Below are 24,213 nucleotides of genomic sequence, written 5' to 3' on the forward strand. Positions count from 1 at the left end.
TGCCACCACACAGACCTCTTAAATAGACTACCCCAAGAGCCCCAAAGTTAGCTAAACCTCTGGTAGAGTGCTTATGCAGGCCAGCGGGAGGCTGGAGACCCTTGATATACAGAGCAATAGCCCCTACTATCCAGTGGGAAATACACTGCTTGGACACTGCATGTGTGGCTTCGCCCAAGTCACAAATAACAAATAACCAAGTCACAAATAACTGGTCCTTGGAGGAGAAAGGCGGGGGGTAAAAGGTGGACAGTTATATCGCTGAGCAAAAACCTATAACCTTCTGGATAAAAGTGGGGTTAGGCTGTATACTGACCTTAGTATTCCTAAGACTGTATACATGCATTATGCACGGAAAGTGCATGGATCTCACCAATGTGCTTAGTCTAGGCTAAAGCAAGCACTATGGGCAAGGACAGCATTTTTAATTCCACTTGCTCCAATGGTTCAAAAGGAGACAGGAGAAAGTGTTTTGAAGATGCCACGACAGAGTGAGAAACCATTGGACACTCTGACCTTGGAGCTAGCAGCCGCCACTAAAGTAGGAGATAACATACCTCCAGTTCATATTCAACGAGTCTTTATGGCAACAGTTGTTCCCCGATACAGCCAGCAGAGTTGGGACGTGGACTTGTGTTTCCCACTACCTTTTTATGCATGTGAAACATAATGTATTTTTTATATATTTTTAAATCCTATGCAATGGCTTGTTATTTGTAATATTGATTTGTGATTACCACCACACAGTTCAGAAAATATAATAACACAAACTTATATTGAAGCTATATACAGTATGAAACAAACATATTCAATCTTCTGTGAATTTTTATTAAACAATATCCACATATGCTATCCAGAATAAATTCACAAATGAATCACAAAACGAATTGGTTCACAGTTGTATACACGTCATGTCTGACTTTTCGCTGATGTAAACCAAAATAAAAAATTTGACCAATTTACCAAATACTGCTCTGCAGACTCACAGTACACAATACATCAATTGAAGGGAATTTATTTAATAACCTCATACTCTCGCATGTATTTTTATCAAGCACATAAATAAATGTTCTCTATCGAACTTAGCTTTTAATTAAAGATGTTTTTAATATTTCTGTTATTCTACACCACATTTAGCCTCTGTTAAGACAGATAGCTTTGAATGATTGAAGGGCTTCCATAGTTAACATGTTTGTCAGCTCATCATGTAGAACAGAAGAACACCACCTGTGAGGGATGCTGTATATGTCAACCTGGGTCAGTCAAGACTGGGCTCCTCTCATCACTCTGGAGGAACGGATTGTTCTTATGATTAATAAAAACAGTCCAACAAAAGCCTTGAGCCTTCTAGCAGTAGGTTGAATCTGGGCTGCTGTATTGGGGTACACTTTAGTGGCTGCCGAGATTTCGCTTTTCTCCACTCATCCAGTCAAGCCCGATGAACGTCATGCTCATGATCATGAATATGAAACCCAGCGCTGTGAAACACGCAGCCTGAAAACCCAAAGAAGATATGACAATGTAGAATCACCAGGCCCACTTAGTTTTACGTCCAATAACTCTGTTGTTGGGTCACCCCTCCCAGTCAGGGAGAGACACACACCTACCTGAATCTTTGGTCTTGAGTTCAAGGGCTCCTGGTCAGTGGGGATGATGCGAATGTAGAACAGTCCAGGAAGGATGAAGATCAGACTGGGAGCAGTGGTTGCCCCTAGACACAGAGGAGGCACAATAAATCATTTCATTGTAAAACAGAATTTATCTCAGAGAAAGCTGTTGACTGTAATACGAGTGAATCTGTACTTTGCTGAAACTCCAGTGCTTAGGCCAACTGTGTAATGCATTTTTCTTGGTTTGACAGAACATTTTTAGCTTTTATTTTACAGTGATACTACATAACTTTAAAAAAAGAAGAAATAACACAATTCTCTGCTTACAACTGAAGAGTTGAACTCATCAGCAGTAAAACACATCCTCGCCAAGTTAATACCCTCAGGGGATTTGCTGCTACAGTCAGGTATGACCAGTAGATTATGGAGGCTAATGTTAGCTACTGTTTGCAGACTTTAGATAGTAATTCCTGTGTGACTGATCTTACTGAATCATTTCTTGGACTTTATGACTCTTCTCTACATTTGCCATTCAGCAAAAGTGATGTAGCCTCACTTTAATGATAACTCCGAACTCAGAAAGTAGCAGCAGATGAGGGTGCTTTATAAACCAACAGTAGTATTTTAAAGTCAACAGTTTTTCACACAAGAAGCCAGACAAGAACCAACAACTGAATAATAAAACATATCCGGAACCCTCCACAAAACTGAAGTCTGCTCCAACTCTCTATACTGCACATAAGGCTGATGTATACTTGCTCTCAATTGATATGGAACTCCAAAATGGCCGATATAAAAAATATATATATTCTGGAAAAATTATTTAGTGGGAGAAAACTATTAAAAAATCAGAAATGAATTTGACGAGAAATGTCTCTTTTCACAAATGCCCCTTTTTGTTCAGGCTCTTTTAATGCTTCCAAGTCTAATATCCCACCAGTAATGCCAAAGATGTCCCGAATGTTTGGAACGACGATGACCAGCAGGTTGACAACAAAGAGCAGACACATGGCGATGGCGATGTGACGGAGCCAGTAGAAGGGCTTCCCTGGAAACAGCAGCTGCAGGAGGGCACGACGGATCTGACAGAAACACAGACGTGAGGACGCACAATGCTGCTCGGCTATCAAGTCAGAGTGTCAAACACCAGAAGAACTGTAGGTCAGAAATCAGAGCAGAGCAGCAAGGGAATATCTTATATCACGCATGATGATTCATCAGAATTAAAATATGGATGTGATAAGTTAGAAATTTTGCTGATAGTATAACCAGTACAATCCAAGTCCATTTGAGGCATTTACAAATGTTGGAAAAGTACAGAAGTGCATAGCATTCCCCAAATAAACTAATAAATAAATAAACAAACAAACTAATAAATAAATACAAAGGGAGGCCATATGTTGTAATTATGGCTTCCATATCTCATAATTACGATTTATGAGATTATTATGAGATATTTTGTTGTAATTAAGACAAAAGATCACAACAAACAAATTACAACAAAAGATCTCATAATAATCTCAAAATCTTGTCACTGCAAACGTTTTTATATTACTTTAATGCGTGCCATATTTTGATTTTGAGCAATGGACCTCATTAACTAGTCCAAAAGCTCAGGTGGAATTATTAACATTAAAGATGGCTCAGTTCCATTAATTGTCCCAGTAAACTATCCCAGTGACAATGAGAGCAGTATCTAGTAAAGCTTCCTGCACAGATGTTTCACATTAAAAGCCTCCCCGCAGCTTAAGCGGGGAGGCTTCCTTATTATATATACAGTCAGTAACCACAAGTAACCAACCAGATTCTGCACACAGTTTCCTTAAGCCAATCACATCATTGCTGTCAAACTTTAAATAGTGTTCTCCTCTCTGCTGCTGTCAGTTGTCATTTCAGCTCTAAGTAGATGTGACCCTCCTCCACCACAATTACCTCCAGTCAGCATCACAGTCACGCTCCTCATCATCATCTTCACCACCATTGGTGTCTGGACTCCAGGGGGATTCTGCCTTATCTGACCTCAGCATCACTACCCCTCTATTATCATACTTCAGGATGGAGTCCAATCGTCAAAGACTTTGCACTATTCAAATTTTATGCTTGTGTAATAAATTATTCTTAAATTCTAAAGAAGTCTCTCCTGATTGACATGTTCTTGCCTGGCCTTCCTTAGAGACTGGCCTTTGCATGTTTGAGAAGTGAGAGTTCACAGAACCCTGTCCACTTTACTTTTGTATGTAATTTAGAACAAAAAGGCGCAGGCTTTTCTGGTCAGTGTCAGAGAATTTCAGCTGGATGTGTGTGTGAAGGCCAGACATGTTCTTACAGGAAACAAGACCACGGGTACAGTCAGAGTGACGGCCACCAGGACGGCGAGACGAACACACAGGATCAGAGTGTCCAGAGGGTCCACCTTACTGTAGGTATGGAGGAGCTCTGCTTCAGTGTTCTCTGCACACACACACACACACACACACACACACACACACACACACAAAACATGTGAGGCCTCACTATCATTAGACTGAGATAGCTGACTTAATGAGACGTTGCTCTTACCGTAGAAGGTCAGATAGCCAAATGTGGCGGTGAAGAAGTACATGATGAACATGCCCAGGATGGAAACGTTGCCAATGTTCTGCATTCTTCTCTTGGTTGGACTTTAGGGGAACAAGATGGCAGATGTTTGTAAACAAACACCCAGTTTAGACATTTTCGGTGCTCTCACTGGTTTAGATAATCTGAAAAAACTTCCATTGTCTCCTGACTGCTTGTGTTTCTGGACCCATCTGACTTCTTTTTAGCAATGTTGCCGCTTTCCCAGATTTCATTATAACTGACAGAAGTGATGGCAAAAACAACAAAAAGAACACCCAAGTTGTTGTAAAGCAGAATCATCCTTAAACTGGTTTTCATTAACGGCAAGTTGGGGTAGTTTTTTGGGGGTTTTGAGTGCAACTTTAAAAGCAAGAAAGGGTATGCACCAAAGGGTATTCCGTTCTGTCTTTATGTTACTGTCAATAATGTTTTTTCACGTGTGCTGTGGAAGTGCGTGCTGTGTACTGTATGTGAAGAATGTAAGAATCTAATAATTTGTGCGTCTTACTTGCTCAGTTCAGTGTAGATGGGAAGCACTTCAGGGTGACATACAAAAGCAAATGCCAGGATCGGGATGGTATACGCCGTCTGCAAATCAAGTCAGAGGAAATTCACTAGGTTGCTTTCCAGGAAGCGCACGAGCCCTGTCCAGCCGTGTATGCGTAATCTGATGCACCCACAAATAGTTCCTGGTCACACACATGTTCAGAGCACACCGCAGTCCTCTGAACGGAGCTCGTCGTAAATGAACACTTAAAATGCAAATGGTAATTTGTGTGTGCCTTCAGGGAGTTCATCTCTGACCTCTTGGTTGATGGTGAAGAATTTGGTAGCGCATGTGTCCTCTGAGGCGGCTGTGTTCACAGAGTAGTTGCCAAACACTTCCAGAGGGCAAGCAATGTTGAATTTCTTGTAGATGACCTGATGGAACAGAGAAAGAGAGCTTGAGGAGGGAGAACAAATGCTACCTCTCCTGCCTAAACCAAGATACATCTCAGACACAGATGAAGACGCACGTAGCGTTGAAACAGTAGTCAATGCTGACACAAGATTGACCTTGTTCTAAGAGCACCAGACATGCCTGCAGATCCTTGTGAGGCGGTTGAAGCTTTTTAAACCTCTTCATTCAAAACAAGATATATATATATATTCTGCCTCAATACTGTAGTTTTGGTAATTTACTTTTCTTGAATCAAAACTTTACAATTTGAATTACATTTCATAACATTTGGACATCTAAATACCAGGTAAACAATAAAAGAATAGAAATACATGGTCAGCATGACCTAATAACTCTCACTATGATCTATAACTATAACATGATATATAAAGTGTTTGAGATTTTAAAGTGTCACGGTTGCAACAAGCACACAGTATATGCCATGGACCCTAACCATTTCTCAACAACCACCTGTGCCGTGACAACAGCCATAAAGTAATGCACGGTGACAAGACCCACACACTCACCGCAGAGAGGAAGAAGACCATGCAGGACAGAGAGAAGCCACTGGTATAACCAAGATACCCTGCAGGACCCAAGAAGACAACCCTCAGACACATCTCTGCTACAAAAAAACAGCAGAATAGATCTTTTGTCTCCTAACATGACTTTAAAAGAAAAAGTGAACCTTTATTTAGACAGGTAACCTTATTGAGACATAAGGTTAGGGATGGGACGTACAATTTTATTGTGATGAAGAAAACTCACAATAAGTTGGTCCTGGTGAATTTCTAGTATCAGGATAAACGTGAACATAGTCACATGAGTGACTTAAAAAAGCTGTCAATCTGTTAGCGATGTTATAGAGCTTGATTTCAACATAAAGAAATGATCATGTAAGAAAGAAAAGACTTGCACATCAATGTAGCTATTTTTTTAATGTATTGTTAATTCATGCGTGGAGACCTTGTGCTTTATGATTTCCTTATTGTTTATTTGTTTTTCACTAAAAGAATGTTCACTAAAAGATGTGTCCTTTCGGTGATGCAATAAAAGTATTTATAATACTATTTGTTTCTGAACTAAATGGAAGGTCAAGTGATTCCAGTATGTTGTAGTGCCATTTTTTGATGATTATCAAAATAATAACGTGAATCACAATTATTAGGATTATCGATTTTCATATCATCATGTCTACATGGGGTTAAGACACAACAGCAAGACGACACAAAGTGACAGACAGAAAGGACATTCATACAAAGCCAAAGATGTGAAGGTTGTATTAAGTTCAGTTTACATGAGAGAACAGAGGGGTTAACTTCTCTTGAATAATCAATGGCCTTGTCAAAATCATAACTCTGAGGAATTAGTGAGTATGATCAAACTGAGAGGAAGTGGCATACCCAGGTGTTTCATCAGGGCCAGTGGGAAGATGATGCAGATAGTGACGATGATGATCAGGTAGTTTCCATTCATGAACCAGTCACTATGCAGGACACAAGACATCACACACATACAGTTCAACATAGATGTAAAAAAGACTCTCAGACTGCATTTAGAGGTCAGTTCTTTACTGAAATGACAATCTGTTCATTTGTCCCGGGGGCAGGAAGTTAAGTACAGCCTTGTGAAGTTGTGATACATTTGCTTTTTAGTAACTCATACACTTCAACAAGTAGCTGCGATGTAAGAGTCATTGTTCACATACTTGCCTTGGTCCATTGAGTTTACTTCTGAGGTTTAAGCAATCTCTTCTTTAGTACAGTGTAAATAGAACTAAAGGTGGCGACACAATAGAAAGTCACCGTATTGTTAGTGCTGAGATAACGACAAGGAATGCAATCTATTATGCCCACTCACAAGTTGAGTTAAAAACAAGTATATCAGCACGTAAAAATGGTCATATTAGCTTTCTGTTCAGCAAAATGCCTCGCAGAGTCAGATCCCAGGTCAGTTCTAATCAATGAAGTCACACTGAGCACAGCAGTCACAAACTGTCAACAGTGAGAGTGATGCTGCAGTTTGTAGTCTGGTAGTTTCATTTTGTATAAAGCAGGGTAATGGCTCTTCTCAATGCCTGAACACAGTGCATTAGTGCTTCTATTGGCTGACCATACAGATTCCCAGGACAAAGCACAAGTGAACTGTGGCCCCCCCCCCCCCCCACCTTAACACCGTGAAGGATTCCTACAACATTCAGTTGATTGTTTGGTTTGAGTTCAGTGAAGCAGGGGAAACACAAACTCAGGTCAAAATGATAAAACAACACCAATCTTCAGTGCAGTGATGTCATTATATATCAAGCTTTACTCATATATGAGACTTTATTAGGACAACTGAAGGACAATATAATGCACAGTAGACAGTGCAAGCTGACTAAAAACATCTATTTTAGAGCTGTTTTAAAGGAACACAAAGGACATTTTCATAAAAAGATGTGTTTGACTTCCCCTGAGTCAGATAAGAAGAATTATATCAGTTTTCAGATATGAGAATGATACCAGTTTATGCTCCAGAGGACATCCCAAATACATCTCACATGACATGAGTCAACTCCATCATAAGGGCAGGAGATGCTGCACACAGTCTCTAGGCCCATGGAGATGTTGTTCGGACTGAAATTGCTTTGTCTAACTTAAATATCTATTTCTACACATGTTAAAGGATAAGGCTGATATTCTGTGTTTCTTCTTGTCAACAAATCTCATGTTCAGACTCAACCAACCATGAACGTATCTACAAACCAGTACCGTGTGTCTATCAAAGCTTGACATGTCTTTTGCCAAAGAGCTCCATTGTCTGGCTCCACTGGCTGAAAGGATCCTTCATCACCATGAACACACGATGTAGTTTATGTTGACTCAGTCCTTCACATACCGTCCTGCTGCAGGAAGTGAAGGGAAGCCTGAGAGCTAGTTCAGACAGTCAAGTCAGCTGCTACATTCATGTGACCTAGTCCTCTCACTGCAACGCACCCTTTTGATCATGGTGGTGCTCTGCTCACCAATTTGCCGCCACAGCCCTCACCTGAAAGCTTTGTATGCTGTCACCTTCTGCTGCTGTTCATAGTGTTTCCTGAGCCACAACTATACTTCTCACTTGATTTATTACCTCAGTAAACATTGTGTCAAAGTAAAATACGCACGCGGCTGTTTGATTTTCGCCCGCGCATGGATCTCATTTGCGCTCTCAGATTTTGACAGTGATTTGCCTTCATATTTACAGTCTATGCTCAAATGTGAGTTGGCTGACTGAACTTGTCACTATAGAACCAAATGTGGAGAGATCCACTGCTAGAGATAGTCCCCAACAAATGCATCATTTTCATAGTTTTTTCAAATTAAACTATATATTTGTAAGATGTGAGAGTGACGTACAGAGAAGCGGACACGTTGTTGTTTTTTCTCTTTCATCTTTTATCATGGACCTATCTCTGGAATGGGCACACACAGATGAAACTGATATTGAATGTCATACATTTTGTTGATTTCAAAGATTTTAGCAGTACTTACCCAGTGCTGGATGTCTGGCCAAGAAAGGCTTGGATTACAAGCGGTAACTCAGATTTGACTATGAACAGGTAGCTGGACATGGCTGCAAGGGAGGAAAGCATAGACAGCCTGAAGAAAGAGTTTATTAGTGTACATGGCCACATGTCTTTACATGCTCCATCAAAACTGGGATGTTCTGGCACATCTGGTTCCCTTGGCAAGAGGTATGATCCCCACCTACTCATATGACAGTTACCTTACCTATATACATGTGTCTTACCTCCAATGTTATGTAGCGTGATGATGACAGCTGCTATGATCTTCCCTGGATGACCAAAAGCTCTCAGGCCAAGCTGCTCGTAGGCACGAATACCTGAAGAGAGCAATAACAAGGAACCATGTTACCTGACTGACTGCGGACATTCTGACACATGTACAGGACTATTAGCTGAATTGGCCTCTGATACAAGAGAGGGGAAGTGACGAGACAAAAAGAATGGCCCTTTGACAAGTTTAAGATTTCTGACAATATTTTCCACATTTATGAAGCCTCACCCACAACTCCAGCACTGCGTAGGAGCAGATGGACGGAATAACAGGACAGACAGGCGATACATGTCAGCAGGATCCTGTAAAACACAAACAGGTATGGTAGGTAATGTCATGAATGTCATTCCTACATGTTGATTGATTTCAGTATTTTGCGTATTGAACAGCTTTTGGGCTATAGTTTAGAAAAAGCTTATTCTTCTTTGAAGCCTTGGAAATAAGTTCTAAAAGCTGCAGACAGCTGTTACAGTCTGGCTTTTACTGGAGATATGTCGTTTTTAGGGAGCCAAGTAAAAAGGGCATTTCAGTTGTCCAGCCAGGTTACCACAAATATAGTTCATATATTAGTTTCTCTGTTGCTGCACCCAAATTGAAAGGCTGCATAATTTAGAGTGAACAGTCCCTGCGTGCTTATTATCTCTGCACATGTGAGTATGCATCTCTATACTGCTGCACCAAACTGCACCAGACTGCATAATATTTTGGGTGCTTACTTTTGGCTGCATGCTCAAGTACCTTTCTCAAAACACCTTTTATTGACTGTTTTATACTGCCAATGATTGACTGCTGACGGCTGACTTCTCACTCACTACTCTAATCCGGCCCCTGGCTGGTAGGGGCCACTGATCTGCATAGAATAAAATGAGAGCGTATCTTTTGTGTGAAAACACGTCTAATACACTTGCAGACGGGGGTTTGACAAATATGGACCCACCTGCGGAGATCTACTGAGTCTACCTTTCTAGTTATTAGACTGTTGTGTTTTTTATCACACACACACATATGTATATATATATATGTATATATATATATATACATATATATATTCATTCAGGTAGACAGTCTGTACTTCCTACTACAGTAGGTGTCTCCAGAACAACATTTTGTCACGATGACTCACAACAGACTCATAAGGTGAAAACATTACCAGCAGCTGGTAATGAAGAGTCCAGCTTTCTGCATTACAGATTAGAGGCAAATCACCTCACTGTTGTCTATTAACGTTTGATAAAATTTATTGGCCATTCCAGTAACTTCTAATACTTCATAACTATACATGACATAAGCAATAACCAAGTGTTATGTAACATTGACCTTGTCTCCTCTCGTGTGTCTGTTTGTCTACTGCGGTACAGAGTGTGTGTGTGGGTGTGTTGAACTCCCTGTACCGAAGTGTGTATATTTCTGGTACTCACAGGAAAAGGACGATGCCGGTGTTGGACATGGCGTACGACAGACCCAGTATGCCGCTGCCCATGATGGCGTTGCTCAGGTTGAAGACGGATATCCCAAAGGAGGTTTTACCCTCAAACTGGAAAACATGCAGGACTAGAATATTAACTTCTAAGACACAATAGCAATAATGACTTCATGTTAGGATGCATATTGTGACATGACATCACAATTCATGTATAGTGTGTAGTGTCAACACATAAATCATGCTATCATGTCCTCTACAACATCCTTTGACATGCAACTCTTTTATGTTGCCATTGTATTTTGAGGAGAAATCCGTGCTGTCTTGATTATGTAAACAACAGTTTTGTTTTGTTTAGTTATCTCGCTGCAATAGGTGTACAGTAAAACAACAAATCCACACACAATATTAGGTAACGATGGTGGCCTTAGATCACTACAAAATGTACGAATTGACATGTTAATGACATGGCACGTACTAGTATATGACTGAGGTTTACAAAAGTTGAATTCATTGAAAAAGAAAACTGCCCTTAAAGGAACAGTGTGTAACATTTAGGGGGATTAATCAGCAGAAATGGAATATAATATTCATAACTTCATTCATAACTGGCTCTAGTGAGAGCCAAACACGTTTTATGTTATCTAAACATAGGGATGTGTTCCAAAACCCGGTAGGACAGGAGGGCAGAAGACAGGAGGACAGAAGACAGGAGGAGAGAAGACAGGATGGCAGAAGACAGGGGGACAGAAGACAGGATGGCAGAAGACAGGAGGAGAGAAGACAGGATGGCAGAAGACAGAGGGAGAGAAGACAGGATGGCAGAAGACAGGAGGAGAAAAGACAGGATGGCAGAAGACAGGGGGACAGAAGACAGGAGGACAGAAGACAGGTGGACAGAAGACAGGAGAGCAGAAGACAGGAGAGCAGAAGACAGGTGGACAGAAGACAGGTGGACAGTAGACAGGAGGGCAGAAGACAGAAGGGCAGAAGACAGGAGGGCAGAAGACAGGAGGACAGAAGACAGGTGGACAGAAGACAGGAGAGCAGAAGACAGGAGAGCAGAAGACAGGTGGACAGAAGACAGGTGGACAGTAGACAGGAGGGCAGAAGACAGAAGGGCAGAAGACAGGAGGGCAGAAGACAGGAGGACAGAAGACAGGATGGCAGAAGACAGGAGGAGAGAAGACAGAATGGCAGAAGACAGGGGGACAGAAGACAGGTGGACAGAATACAGGAGGACAGAAGACAGGTGGACAGAAGAGAGGAGGACAGAAGACAGGTGGACAGAAGACAGGAGAGCAGAAGACAGGAGGGCAGAAGACAGGTGGACAGTAGACAGGAGGGCAGAAGACAGAAGGGCAGAAGACAGGAGGGCAGAAGACAGGAGGACAGAAGACAGGTGGGCAGAAGACAGGAGGACATAAGGCAGGAGGACAGAAGACAGGAGGACAGAGGTCAGGTGGACAGAAGACAGGAGGACAGAAGACAGGAGGACAGAGGTCAGGTGGACAGAAGACAGGAGGACACAAGGCAGGAGGACAGAAGACAGGAGGGCAAAATACAGGACAGAAGACAGGAAGGCAGAAGATAGGTGGACAGACGACAGGTGGACAGAAGACAAGTAGAGAGAAGACAGGAGGACAGGGGACAGGTGGACAGAAGACAGGAGGACACAAGGCAGGAGGACAGAAGACAGGAGGGCACAAGGCAGGAGGACAGAAGACAGGAGGGCAAAAGACAGGACAGAAGACAGGAAGGCAGAAGACAGGAGGACAGAAGGCAGTAGGACAGAAGGTAGGTGGACAGAGGACAGGAGGAATGACTGATGTCTGTGTTCTTCATTCTTTATAAAATTCACTCCGAAATGTCATTTATTTTATATAAACAGTTATTGCAGACACTGAATGAGTGAACCAGGCACAGGCTGCTGCTGGTCGACTTGAGAACAGTGCTCAGATTCAATACAATAGAGAAAAAGGAGGAATTAGATGTGATGATCTGATGAGGTGTCTAACTGTTGGTCATAATTGAACCATAAGCCATGTGGCCCGGTGTATGGAGGACATTTCATCCAAACACATTAATCACCATCTGTAGACTAAAATCCAACACTCCTCCACAACAGTTTTAATAGAGTACCTCAGAACATAATGAGAACAAAACTTTTGCAAGTAAAAAATAAATGTGGAATGTTCTGAATTCTACTGTGTAAATGAACTGGCCTCTGCCTTTGTCTCATACTCACATCTGTGAACTGAGGTCTCTTTGATCCATCACTCTGCTGCAGGAACTTTTCTTCCTCTGGTGCCATTCTGTAATATCCATCACAAACCAAAAAATAAACACTGCACAACTTGAAAGTATATGAACATGGTTAATTCAGCAAGAATTCACAGCAGTAAACATACCCTCCCTCCACAGGCACAGCAGCGTCATGGTGGTGATTTCCATTCGATAGCTTCTGCAGCTCCATACTTATGACAGGAACATATGTGGACTGATTCCGTCACATAGATGTAATTTTTTTGAAAGGTGAAAATCTGCAAAAGAAGAAACAAAACTCAAGAATTCAAGAACAGCTCATGCAGAATGTTTGCACATTTATCGTGTCATATTGACTGTAGAACACTGACCTCATCAAACTGCTTTAGCTGGAACTAAAATATGTTTTGTGCATATGTATAGTGTAGGAAATTTGGGTTTAGAACTGTTTTAAGAAATTATAATAGAAGTGTTTAATGATTCATAAATAAGAAATCATAATTAGAAGTGTCTTGGAATACATAATTAGAAGATTCATAATTGTAGAAGTGTTTTAGGATTTGTAGTTTTAGAATTTGTAGTTGGAAGTGTATCTTAGTAGCACCTTTATATTTGCTTGTGAAACTTGTGAAGGTTGTTGCCAAAAGTTGCAAATCCTTATCTTTATATAGAATGTTTACCATAGAAGTGTTAAGCCATAAAAGACAGTCATTGAATGTTTTAAACTGTAAAGAATAGTATGTTGGGAGTAAGGGACAGATAGATTTCTAGACAGGCAATTACAGGTCATACCCGTGCGAGGGTCCTGCGAGGAGGAGGAGCCAACTGGATTTAGCCAATAGGAACTACGGACATTATGGGATGTTTTTTGAACTATGTAAGGCGGGAGAGAAAGAAATTCCGGCCTCTTGCTCCTGTACCACTGGGTGGGTGGTAACGTTTTTGGGGTGAGCAGGTCATATTCGGTGTAACTGTAAAGCATGAGAGGTATTAAATGCTTTGTTTATAATTGAAACCGGTTCTCTTTGTGTAAGAGGCTGGATTACATGCGGTTTCCCCACAGTCTAGAGGTTCCTTGAACCTAACAACTGCCACTACAGTTAAAAACATTGTGATACATTACTTGGTGGGGACTACTACTGCATATTTTTAGCCCCGCTGGCTTTGGCCCACAGTGAAAAAATAATAAGCATGTTTAAATTGGTGTTTATCAAAACCAGACATTACATCTGGTCAATGACTTTGGTGCAGACAGTGACCAAACTTTATTTAAAACCAAATTATTGACGGATACTAAAACGCATGCTGAAGGTTCCATTTCAAATCAAGTCAACTTTATTTATAAAACCCAAAATCACAAATGGTCTTTACAATCTGTAGAATATATAACACCATCTATCCGTCCACCCCTGATTTAGATATGTAAAAAGCAAAAAGCCCTTTAACAGCAATCCTTTAACAAGAAAAATGCTTTTATTTGTCACTGTGTTTACGTATAAATTCAAGGACTTTGTCTCTGATTTTCTGTTGCTCTCAATGTACACACAGAAATAGACCTAGAGCTAAAAACAAGGACAACAAAGCTGAAGAACGCTTAAACATTTCACAACTATGCACAGGTATCAATTTCATAAAAAGTAAAAAACAACAACACTTTGTAAGCATTATGACAATAGTGCACTATACAACAGGTTGCTTTATATATTAAGAAGAAGAAGAAGAAACATTCTTTTATTCGTCCCACAGTGGGGAAATTATTCTCTGCATTTGACCCATCCCTGATGGGTCAAATGCAGAGAATCCCCGCCCATGCAGGCGCCCGGGGAGCAGTGTCTTGCTCAGGGACACTTCGACACAGGACACGTTGCAGCCGAGGATCAAACCGGTGACCGGTTAGCGGACAACCCTCTCTACCCAGTAAGCCATGGTCGCCCCCCTAAGATTAAGTTGTATAACTTAGTTCGGGAACAAGGACCCCGCTCCGAATATATCTCATTTCCTCCGCACAAAGTATTTAAGCACAGCTGACTATTGACTTTCTCTTTGAAACGCTTTGAGTTTGGTGTGGAAAGAGGTTTGACAGAGGGAGACGGCGAGCACGAGACAAACATTTATCAGATCAGAAAACAAGTTCAATATTTTGGCTTTGACAACAACTTTTGGGATTTTGGATTTAGCGGACAAAGACCTTGAAAACTCAAACGGAGTATTTATGGGGGACAAGTGAGCAGAAGGAAGAGGTTGCAAATGTGGTAGGAAATGCTCACCAGAGAATGAAGCATACAGTACAGTGTTGCGAACGCAGCCCTGAGGCTGGCTCCTCCCCCAACCAATTCCCTAATCAGGGCCAGCATATATAATGCAACTGTTGGCATGGCTTCATCGTTTTTGGCCCTTGTCCTGTATCTGTGGTGGCTTGTAGTGTTTATAGGTTTACAGAAACTCCATCATTGCTGTCTGAGTGACATATGTATATGTTAGTACCCCATATGCTAACATATACATATGTTAGCATATGGGGTACTAATTAGGCAAAAGTTTCTACACTAGATCTCTATCTGATGATGCAGTAGCTCAATTAAAAAAAGCGATTCCATCTGAATTTAATTCAATACCATGCCTCAATATAACAGAGGACTCCTGTGATAACTTTAGTCCGTCCCAGGTTGATGATCTTGTCGATAGTGCTACAGGCTCCTCTAAAAAAGAAGATAGTAAAACAAAGGAGGTTCGCTTCATGGTATAACCCTCAAACCCGCAAAGTAAAGCAAACATCGCGAAAACTTGAAAGAATATGGCGTTCCACTAACTTTGAAGAATCTCGGTTAGTCTGGCGAGACAGTCTTAAGATATATAAAAAGGCCCTCCGTAATGCTAGAGCAGCCTATTACTCATCATTAATAGAGCAAAAGAAGAACAACCCCAGGTTTCTCTTCAGCACTGTAGCCAGGCTGACAGAGAGTCACAGCTCTGATGTGCCGTGTATTCCTGTAGACCTCAGTAGTAATGACTTCATGAACTTCTTTAATGATAAGATTATAACTATTAGAGAGAACATTAATAATCTACTGCCCTCAACCAGTACCGATCTATCCTCAAATAGAGTAACCTTAGAAACAGCTGTTAACCCTGATATATATTTAGATGGCTTTACTCCCATCGACCTTGACCAATTGACTTCAACAATTTCTTCATCTAAACCTTCTACCTGTCTCTTAGACCCTATACCGACTAGGCTGCTTAAAGAATTGTTACCGTTAGTTAGCACGTCTTTACTAGATATGATCAATCTGTCTTTCCCAACAGGCCAGTACCACAGTCCTTCAAAGTAGGTGTAATTAAACCTCTTCTTAAGAAGCCCACTCTTGATCCAGAGGTGTTGGCTAACTATAGACCGATCTCTAACCTTCCCTTCCTCTCTGATCCTTGAGAAAGCAGTTGCGAATCAGTTGTGTGACTTTCTACGTAACAATAGTTTATTTGAGGATTTTCAGTCACAGAGACAGCTCTTGTAAAAATAACTAATGACCTTCTAATTGCATCAGACAAAGGACTTGTCTCTGTTCTTGTCTTGTTAGACCTTAGTGCTGCGTTCGACACCATTGATCATTACATCCTGTTGCAGAGACTAGAACATTATATTGGCATCAAAGGAACCGCACTAAACTGGTTTAAGTCCTATTTATCAGATCGATCTCAGTTTGTAAACAAGGAAACATCGATGAAGACCAACGTTAGTCATGGAGTTCCACAAGGTTCTGTGCTTGGACCAATCTTTTTCACCTTATATATGTCTAGCCGCTAAATGCTCCACTATTTCCACCAGCTAGTCTCTAAATGTTGTAATGGATTGATGTAGGTTTTGCCAGGCAGTTGCTGTCCCCTGTTCCTGAATCTTTTAGTGGTACAGAGTACTGGACCGTACTGGCCTAATTTCCTCCTGGTAATAAGCTTGCTGTACAAATGACCTGTACAGAGGTCCTCAGGGAGGTCCTCAGGGAGGACGGCCTGTGTGGTGAGATGTTGATAGCTGCCTACTGTCCCTTTTTACCCTGCGCCTTCAGGTGGGTGAATTCGGCCCTAGATTTTATTAAATCTAAAACTGGTATGGAATCTACTTCTGGGAACTGCATTATTCAAATTTGGTTTATTTTTAGCGATATATTTCATAATCATTTACAAAAGTCATATAAACATAAAGTAAATATTAAAAATGAATCTATAATTGCTCTTTGCTGATAAAAAAATAATACAACTGACCAACAGAAGCGAACATGCCAGAATTGTAATATTCTGGCAACATAGAATTACATTGTGTTGTGGGCCACAATATTTCCGAAACTGCGTAAAAAGCAACGTGTCTGATAAGAGGCCGGAGAGAAGCCAAGTCTGGATGGTTCCAGTTTTAGATATCTCGTCCCTGTAGGCCTCATGAACGACAGACACAGTGATAACAGCTGAGAATGACCTCCCTGTTCAAACACTGCTGAGCTCGTTCCTCAGACGTTGACATTTTGTACAGTAGTTGTCACATGGACTCTATTTGTAAATACTGCCCCTACGTAGAGATGCATTTAACATTTCCATGCACTTTATTGGTATTACTATATTTGTATTCATGTTTCACAGATAGAAATCAAAGATTTATGTTTAAAATTATTATCCTGTCATTTTACAGTTCAGATGGTAGAAATCAGAACAAACCTTCCTTTAGATACCTTTACTCTGGAATGAGGTTTGTGTGCTCAAAATCATCACTTTCAAGATTTCAAATTGAAAACTGACAATAAATTACCAGTAATGTCTTCCATCATGTTAAAAAAGACACTGATTGGCGTTCTGAACTTTTAACTGTGATCACATCACAACGTCTCAACTTGGATGAATGATGAATTTCTGTAGCTCAGCAAATTTCACACATGATCAAAACGTTGTTTAAACCTGCTTTTTATATGAAGTGGATCAGTTTAACCATTGTAAACAGTAAATATAAGTAACCTGCTCACCTCATACTATCTACCTCCTTGTGATACAGGTACACCCACCCACCCTGTGCACCAATCAGACTAAAGAGTTTGGTGCCAATTATTTTTGGCCAAAGGCGAATATATATAATTGTAAACAGAAACTTCTATTTTAGACTTGGTGGTATTGCATGTGCTTTCAGTGGGTCATTGGGAATCAAATGTTCAAGCCATATTCATTCAACAAAAAACAGGTCAAACCCTGTGAGTGTAGGATTCTAACTTACAATTTACAACACCGTCCACATGAGGGTTTAACCCAATGTAGCCAGCATGGAAACCAGCCGGTTTAACACACACTACACATTAAAGCTAAAATGATTACACTGAGCTGAATAGATTATAAAGGTTGAGTAAGCAAAGACGCAAAGGAATAGTTTGACATTTTTGGAGTACCCTTGCTTTCTTTTTGAGAGATGTTCAGAATGGACTTTATGCCTGGCTCTGTCCAAAGTTCAAAACTACACTTGCATTGCTTCTCATTTGTTTATTCGGCACACAATCATAAATTTAAATATTAGAGTTTATTACATTTCCATTTGTGTTTCGTGAGTGTGATATCCATCTGAACATCACACTCCTGGAGAGAAAGTGAGTAATTGTTTTTCCCTTAAATGCTGAACTATTTCTTGAAGGAACATGTTTGATTCTCTCTGTTCAACACACTTTTCTGAAATTAAGACTTGTTATTATTCGGAAAACAATGTTTTTTTTGCAATGATGCAAAGACATTTGAAACATTTTTATACGCTTACAGAAACAGAATCAAACCTTTGACATACACAGCACACAGACACTGTTTTCACCGGGACAGTACAGAGTCTGCCACACAGCGAGGTGAGAGGGAACAGAAAGTTTACAATGTGTGCCAGAGAGAGGCCCTGCCCTGTTTTCCAAGCATGGACTGTGTAGATCTGCAGCTTATATAATACTGTCACCTTTTTCATGTGTCATTTAAAAAAAGTGTGAAGTGTTAAGTGCTTTAATAAATGCATTAAAGCACTTAACCATTATATATTTTTTCTTCACATATTTCTTACTCTACAAATATCTGAAAATAATTTATACTTAGAAACTAGCATTTACCATTTAAAACCTAAAGTCTCATAAAAATGTCAGAAAATGAAATGGCATACAGTAACAATAATAGACATCCCACTGTCACTGTTCCAAGTATGTTAATACAGCAGTCCCTCTCTGACTTCATTACCATAGTTAAATTGATAATAAATTTGGAAAATAATACTTAACAAAACTGAAATTGTTAATAGATTAGACTTTGAGTAGGTCTACCATGATCTCACTGAAATTGTTTCATATCTGGAGCACAGCTGCTGAACCTGAGCATACAACTACTTTTAAAATCAAAGCCTCTGAGCACTGCTTAACAGAGCTCTGCTCTTCTGCCTCAGGTCCTCACTCTTCCTGGGCAGACCTCCCTCAAGTAGCCAACCCACGTGGCAGCAGAGCGGCTCCACCTCAGCCAGAAGAATGGAGTGAGGGACTTACCAGTACCTCCAGAAGCAGACCCAGATGACTCTGAAGCAGAGGGGGAGCTTGTGTGGTGAAGTCCTGGGATCAGAGGTGTAGTTTGAAATGAGAGAATAGTCACACTGGCCTGTTTTTGGAGCCCAGAGAAGAGAAGCACAGAGCGTCTCGGGGAAAGGTTAGGGAGAGGGGAGCAAATGTGGGAGCAGGCAGTGAGTAGGAGGGCTGCTGAAAATGACGGTTTCAAGTTTCTTGTGATGTCACATGCAGAGACACTCCTCTTCCTCTCCATAAAAAGAAAACAAGTTAACTGTGACTTTCTGCGCTAGGCCTCTGCTCTGGTGATGGATTGCTCTGCAGGGAATTCGCCGGGCTCCTATATGGCCATCTCATACACACTGGGCCTATTGAATTGTTTCCATGTTTCAACTCTTTTCCCACTCCCTGCCTCTGAGTTGTGGTAACAGTGGAAATATGGTGAGGTGATCAGCACAGGGTTACATAAGAGCCTGGCTGCTGGTGGCCAGCTCTGTATTAGAAGCAAACTGGAAAAAAGCCAGCTCTATTAGATCAATATGGAAGGTGAATATATAAACCAGCATTCCCATGAAGGGTCCGCAGTGAGCGGAACTGTTTCAAACAGCAGATGGTCCAGGACACACACATTCCGTGGTTATTTTGGTGTATTGTTTCCACACAGGAACACACTTTCAGCTGAGTGTGTGTGTGTGTGGAGGTTTGACTGCTCTGTTATAAGATACCAGCACCAGCACTTTTACAGGTGCAGAAAGTACTTCTAACCGTGTATATCAGTGAAATGTTCAATGCAGGACTTAATGGAGTATTACTCTACTGTTGAATTAATATATTACAGTAGTGTTTAGCAGTTTGAATGTAGCTCTAGTGAGATATTGATCTAGTATTGATTTAGTAGGTCACTTCCACAAAATAAAACGGGTCAAAATCAAAGAGGCAGAGACACGCACACACAATAATAATCTATTTAAAGAAATATTGAATTATTATTTGATTATTTATTCATTTATTTTACTTCTGCTTGAATTGTTGTTATAATTATTCATTTATTACGATACTCTTTTTTTCTTCTTCTTTTTGGATGCATTTTCTTTATGTGTATATATATATATATTTATATATAGTTATTTCTATATATTTTTAGGGATATTTGTGTACATACAGTATTTGTGTATTTATGTGTAGATTTAAATGTGTCCCAGTTTACTAACCTCATCCAACACCCCTCACTCACCCATTAAACGGATCACACATAAGATGGACACAAACGCGCGCACACACACACACACACACACACTCTATATACATTTTGCTGGACCTCCGTTTCTCACTCTTGCACTCTTCAAGAGTTTTGCACTTGCACTCTAAACCTGTTATTCTCCTTAGTCTGCACTTGTTTTGTACTCACTTTTCTACAGATAAAAAAACAAAAACAAACATTTTATTTAAGTAGCCGAATATCACAAATCACAATATTTGCATCAGGGGCTTTATGCTCTGTACAACACCTTCTGTCCTTTGACCCTCAATTCAGACAAGTCCCCCAAAAAACCTTTGAACAGAGAAAAAGGGATCCCTCTCCCTGATCGATGGACAGACATACATTAACAGATTAATAAGGACATCCTGTGGTTCAACTCACGTTGCTGAATTAAGCTCAGACATTCTGTTGGTTTCATATCATTTTCACATAATGAACAAATAAGTAGGATCAAACACATGCAGACCATGCAGTTTTAAAGTTACAATCAGATGAATCAGATTAATTAAATGCTCAAGACTGCAAGTGTGTGATCTGGGACAGACCCATTCTCCAACTGCTTTCACAGGTTGAGTGTAGTATTTCTCATAACCGGTAAAGTGACCTGATGTGAAACATGGCGGACTGCCCCATGACAACACATGAAACAAAATATATTAATAAAATAAAATATATATTTTTAACCTAAGTTTTAACCTTTTTTCTTTTTGCAGAAGTGAATTCCATAATCAGACTTTCTTCTCAAAAATAATATATTAATCTCAAGACTTAAAAAAAGAGACCAAATATGAGTTGCATAAACAAACCATAGAGAAGTTCAAAGTTCATTATTTTTGCAGATGTTAGCATGATGAATGTCATAATTTCCACTTAGTGTAAGAAAGATTGTTCTCAGGGTCACTTTGCTGGTTTGCTGTGACGTTATAGCGCCACCCTCAGGTCAGCTGATATGGTGGACGTTGTTGGGAACAATTTATTATTAATGTCAGTAAGATTATTAACAATTATTAATAATAACGGGGCACCACCCTACGAACAGGGACCAATAACCAAACTATAAACTAAGTCTTATAATTAGTATTCACTCACAATGTCAATAGTCAAAGTACTATCATACATTCAGACTGAAAGTGAAGGTTTAAGTTCGAGCAACAGACCACATATCCAGCTATAATCACAATACACATGCACAAAGTAATCACAGACAGCTGCTCTTTAAAGTATAACAGATTTTATTAAGTTCCAATAATAATGATCTAATCAACTAATATATAAAACTAACAACAAATATTATACATCTATTAGCACGCTATCTAAAATCAACAAACAATCTGTAATGAGAGAGTGTGTGTGTGTGGGGGGGTGGGGGGTGGGTAGAGGCGAGAGAACAGCTCAGACAACGTATGATGTAATCTAAAACGTGGCTACGTCACGTGGGACTACACATTGAAGCATGATAGAACCACTCTCGCGAGACCACAAAATGGTGCGAGACTCTAAAACGGCGACACTAGAGGTCTCATTATCTACAGGTGTCTGAAACAGTTAGCTCAACCCGGAGCTACATTAGCTTAACGCTATATGTGTGGGTTGGTAAAAGAAGAGAGAAAGCAAACAAAATTAAAGCTGCAAGCAGCGATGTACGGGCCCTCGCACCTTCCCGCGTCTCGGGGGTACTGGCGGGACGGCGGCAGAAGCGGCCATAAATATCTGCGACCATCAGACAGCGTGCCCGCAAGTTAGACGTATTTTTAATGCTTGGACTGTGACGCTGGAAATTATGTAGTGCAAATATTCCACCAGTTCCTGTATCCACTATGTGGCGCTAGAGAACATGCGCAAACATGCATTATGTTGCTCTACATCAAGTATAGACCACATCATGTAAATGTCATGTAAATCGGATTCAGTTTGTCACATAACGGTCTTCCTGTTGCCAGTAGGTGGCGCTATGACTTTGAGTGAAAATTGGCTTGTAGACATCCTCGACCCATGACTGTTATCAAGTATGGCAGGTTTGGGACAGATTTGTGCAAGTCCAGTGGAGTTACATCAGCTTGTTGTTTAATGGCGAATCACGTACAATGGCCGCCACGCCGCGGCTACGCCATTCCATCAAACGTAAAGCATTGAGTAACTTTTAATTGCAATGGTCTTTAGATTATACTGACCAAATTTGAAAAGGATCTGACAAAGTCCCTGGGAGGAGTTTGTTAAAGTATAGCGACTAGAAATCAAAGGAAAATTCACACAAAAATGAAAATGGCCGACTTCCTGTTAATTTTAGAGCATTGTCCCAAGACACTTTTAAAAAAAAATCTTCATGTGATACATGTTCCTACCAAATTTCATACATGTAGGTCAAACGTAGCGCTCGGGCTGCATTTTGTGGAGTTACATCAGCTTGTTGTTTAACGGCGAATCACGTACAATGGCCACCACGCCACGGCTACGCCATTCCATCAAACATAAAGCTTTGAGTATATTTTAATTGCAAAGGTCTTTGGATTATACTGACCAAATTTGAAGTGGATCTGACAAAGTCCCTAGGAGGAGTTCGTTAAAGTATAGCGACTAGAAATCATGGGAAGATTCACACAAAAATCAGAATGGCCGACTTCCCGTTAATTTTAGAGCATGGTCCCAAGATGATGCCTACACAGAAACATTTACTGCCTTCTGCTGTTAAACTGAGCTCCAATGACCTAGAAGAAACCAGCACTTTATAAAAAATAATAACTATCAGGTCGAATGGTAAAAAAACCACACATTTCAGAACTAAGGCATCATCAGCATGTGTTTAATTTCTGTCGACAGGCAGCCTAAATACACAGATGCCTCCAAACAATACACTGTGTGCACAATTATTAGGCAAGTTGTATTTTTGAGGATTCATTTTATTATTGAACGACAGTGCTCTCGGTCAATCCAAAATGTTAATAAACCTCAAACCTGAATATTTAATAAAGTAAAAGTGAGGTTTTGGCTTTCTTAGGAGAATATCTATGTGTGCACAATTATTGGGCAACTATTAGTGTGCACAATTATTATGCAACTAAATGAAAAATGTTCCCATCTCACTTGTTTATTTTTATCTGTTAAAGTGAGAATAATAAACAAACAACTCAAAATTTACAAATAAACGTTATTGATATTTTTAAAAAAAATAAAAAATCTGTAACACTATAGCCCCCCTTCTTTTCAGTAATAAGCCTTCCATTCATGGATTCTGTCACTTTCTTGATCTGTTGACGATCAACCACAGCCTCCCAGGTGGACTGTTTTCCTTCACCGTAAATCTCCCGTTTAAGAAGGGCCCACAAGATCTCAATAGGGTTTAGGTCAGGTGAGGAAGGGGGCCATGTCATCATTCTGTCATCTTTAAGGCCTTTACTGGCTAGCCACGCAGTGGAGTACTTGTATGCAGGGCAATGGAGCATTGTCCTGCATACAAATCATGGTCTTCTTGAAAGTTGCAGACCTTTTCTTGTACCACTACTTGAAGAAAGTGTCTTCTAAAAACTGGCAGTAGGTTTGGGAGTTGATTTTGAGTCCATCTTCAACCTGAAAAGGTCCAACTAGCTCATCTTTAATAATACCAGCCCATACCAGGACCCCACCTCCAACTTGCTGGCGTCTGAGTCGAAGTGGAGCTCTGTGCCCGTTACTGATCCAGCCACGGGCCCATCCATCTGGACCGTCAAGAGTCACTCTCATCTCATCAGTCCATAAAACCTTTGAAAAATCTGTCTT

The 24,213-nt window shown here is 40.4% G+C and overlaps 1 protein-coding gene across 1 annotated transcript; it reads right to left on the reverse strand.

Annotated features, from left to right (window-relative positions):
* Positions 1 to 1,389: 1,389 nt before the first annotated feature.
* Positions 1,390 to 12,862, reverse strand: slc38a5b (solute carrier family 38 member 5b). The gene is made up of 15 exons (XM_076081715.1): positions 12,798 to 12,862; positions 12,635 to 12,701; positions 10,385 to 10,500; positions 9,195 to 9,268; positions 8,920 to 9,012; positions 8,661 to 8,742; positions 6,552 to 6,634; positions 5,676 to 5,734; positions 5,013 to 5,129; positions 4,717 to 4,796; positions 4,170 to 4,270; positions 3,937 to 4,061; positions 2,548 to 2,692; positions 1,608 to 1,711; positions 1,390 to 1,494 (listed from the first exon to the last, which is right to left on the reverse strand). The coding sequence occupies exons 1-15, from the start codon at positions 12,860 to 12,862 to the stop codon at positions 1,390 to 1,392; spliced, it is 1,416 nt and encodes a 471-aa protein (XP_075937830.1).
* Between the last annotated feature and the right edge of the window lie 11,351 nt (positions 12,863 to 24,213).

This window comes from Anarhichas minor, unplaced genomic scaffold (genome assembly GCF_050575085.1).
Source record: "Anarhichas minor isolate MPS153535 unplaced genomic scaffold, ASM5057508v1 ptg000086l, whole genome shotgun sequence".
Classification (NCBI taxonomy): Eukaryota; Metazoa; Chordata; class Actinopteri; order Perciformes; family Anarhichadidae; genus Anarhichas; species Anarhichas minor.

Coding starts and splice junctions, on each gene's coding strand:
- slc38a5b (XM_076081715.1), bottom strand. CDS start 12,862: ATGGAGCTGCAGAAGCTATCGAATGGAAATCACCACCATGACGCTGCT. Junction 6,635..8,660: donor GGCCAGACATCCAGCACTGG/GTAAGTACTGCT, acceptor TGTCCTGCATAG/TGACTGGTTCATGAATGGAA. Junction 4,062..4,169: donor TGGCTATCTGACCTTCTACG/GTAAGAGCAACG, acceptor GTGTGTGTGCAG/AGAACACTGAAGCAGAGCTC.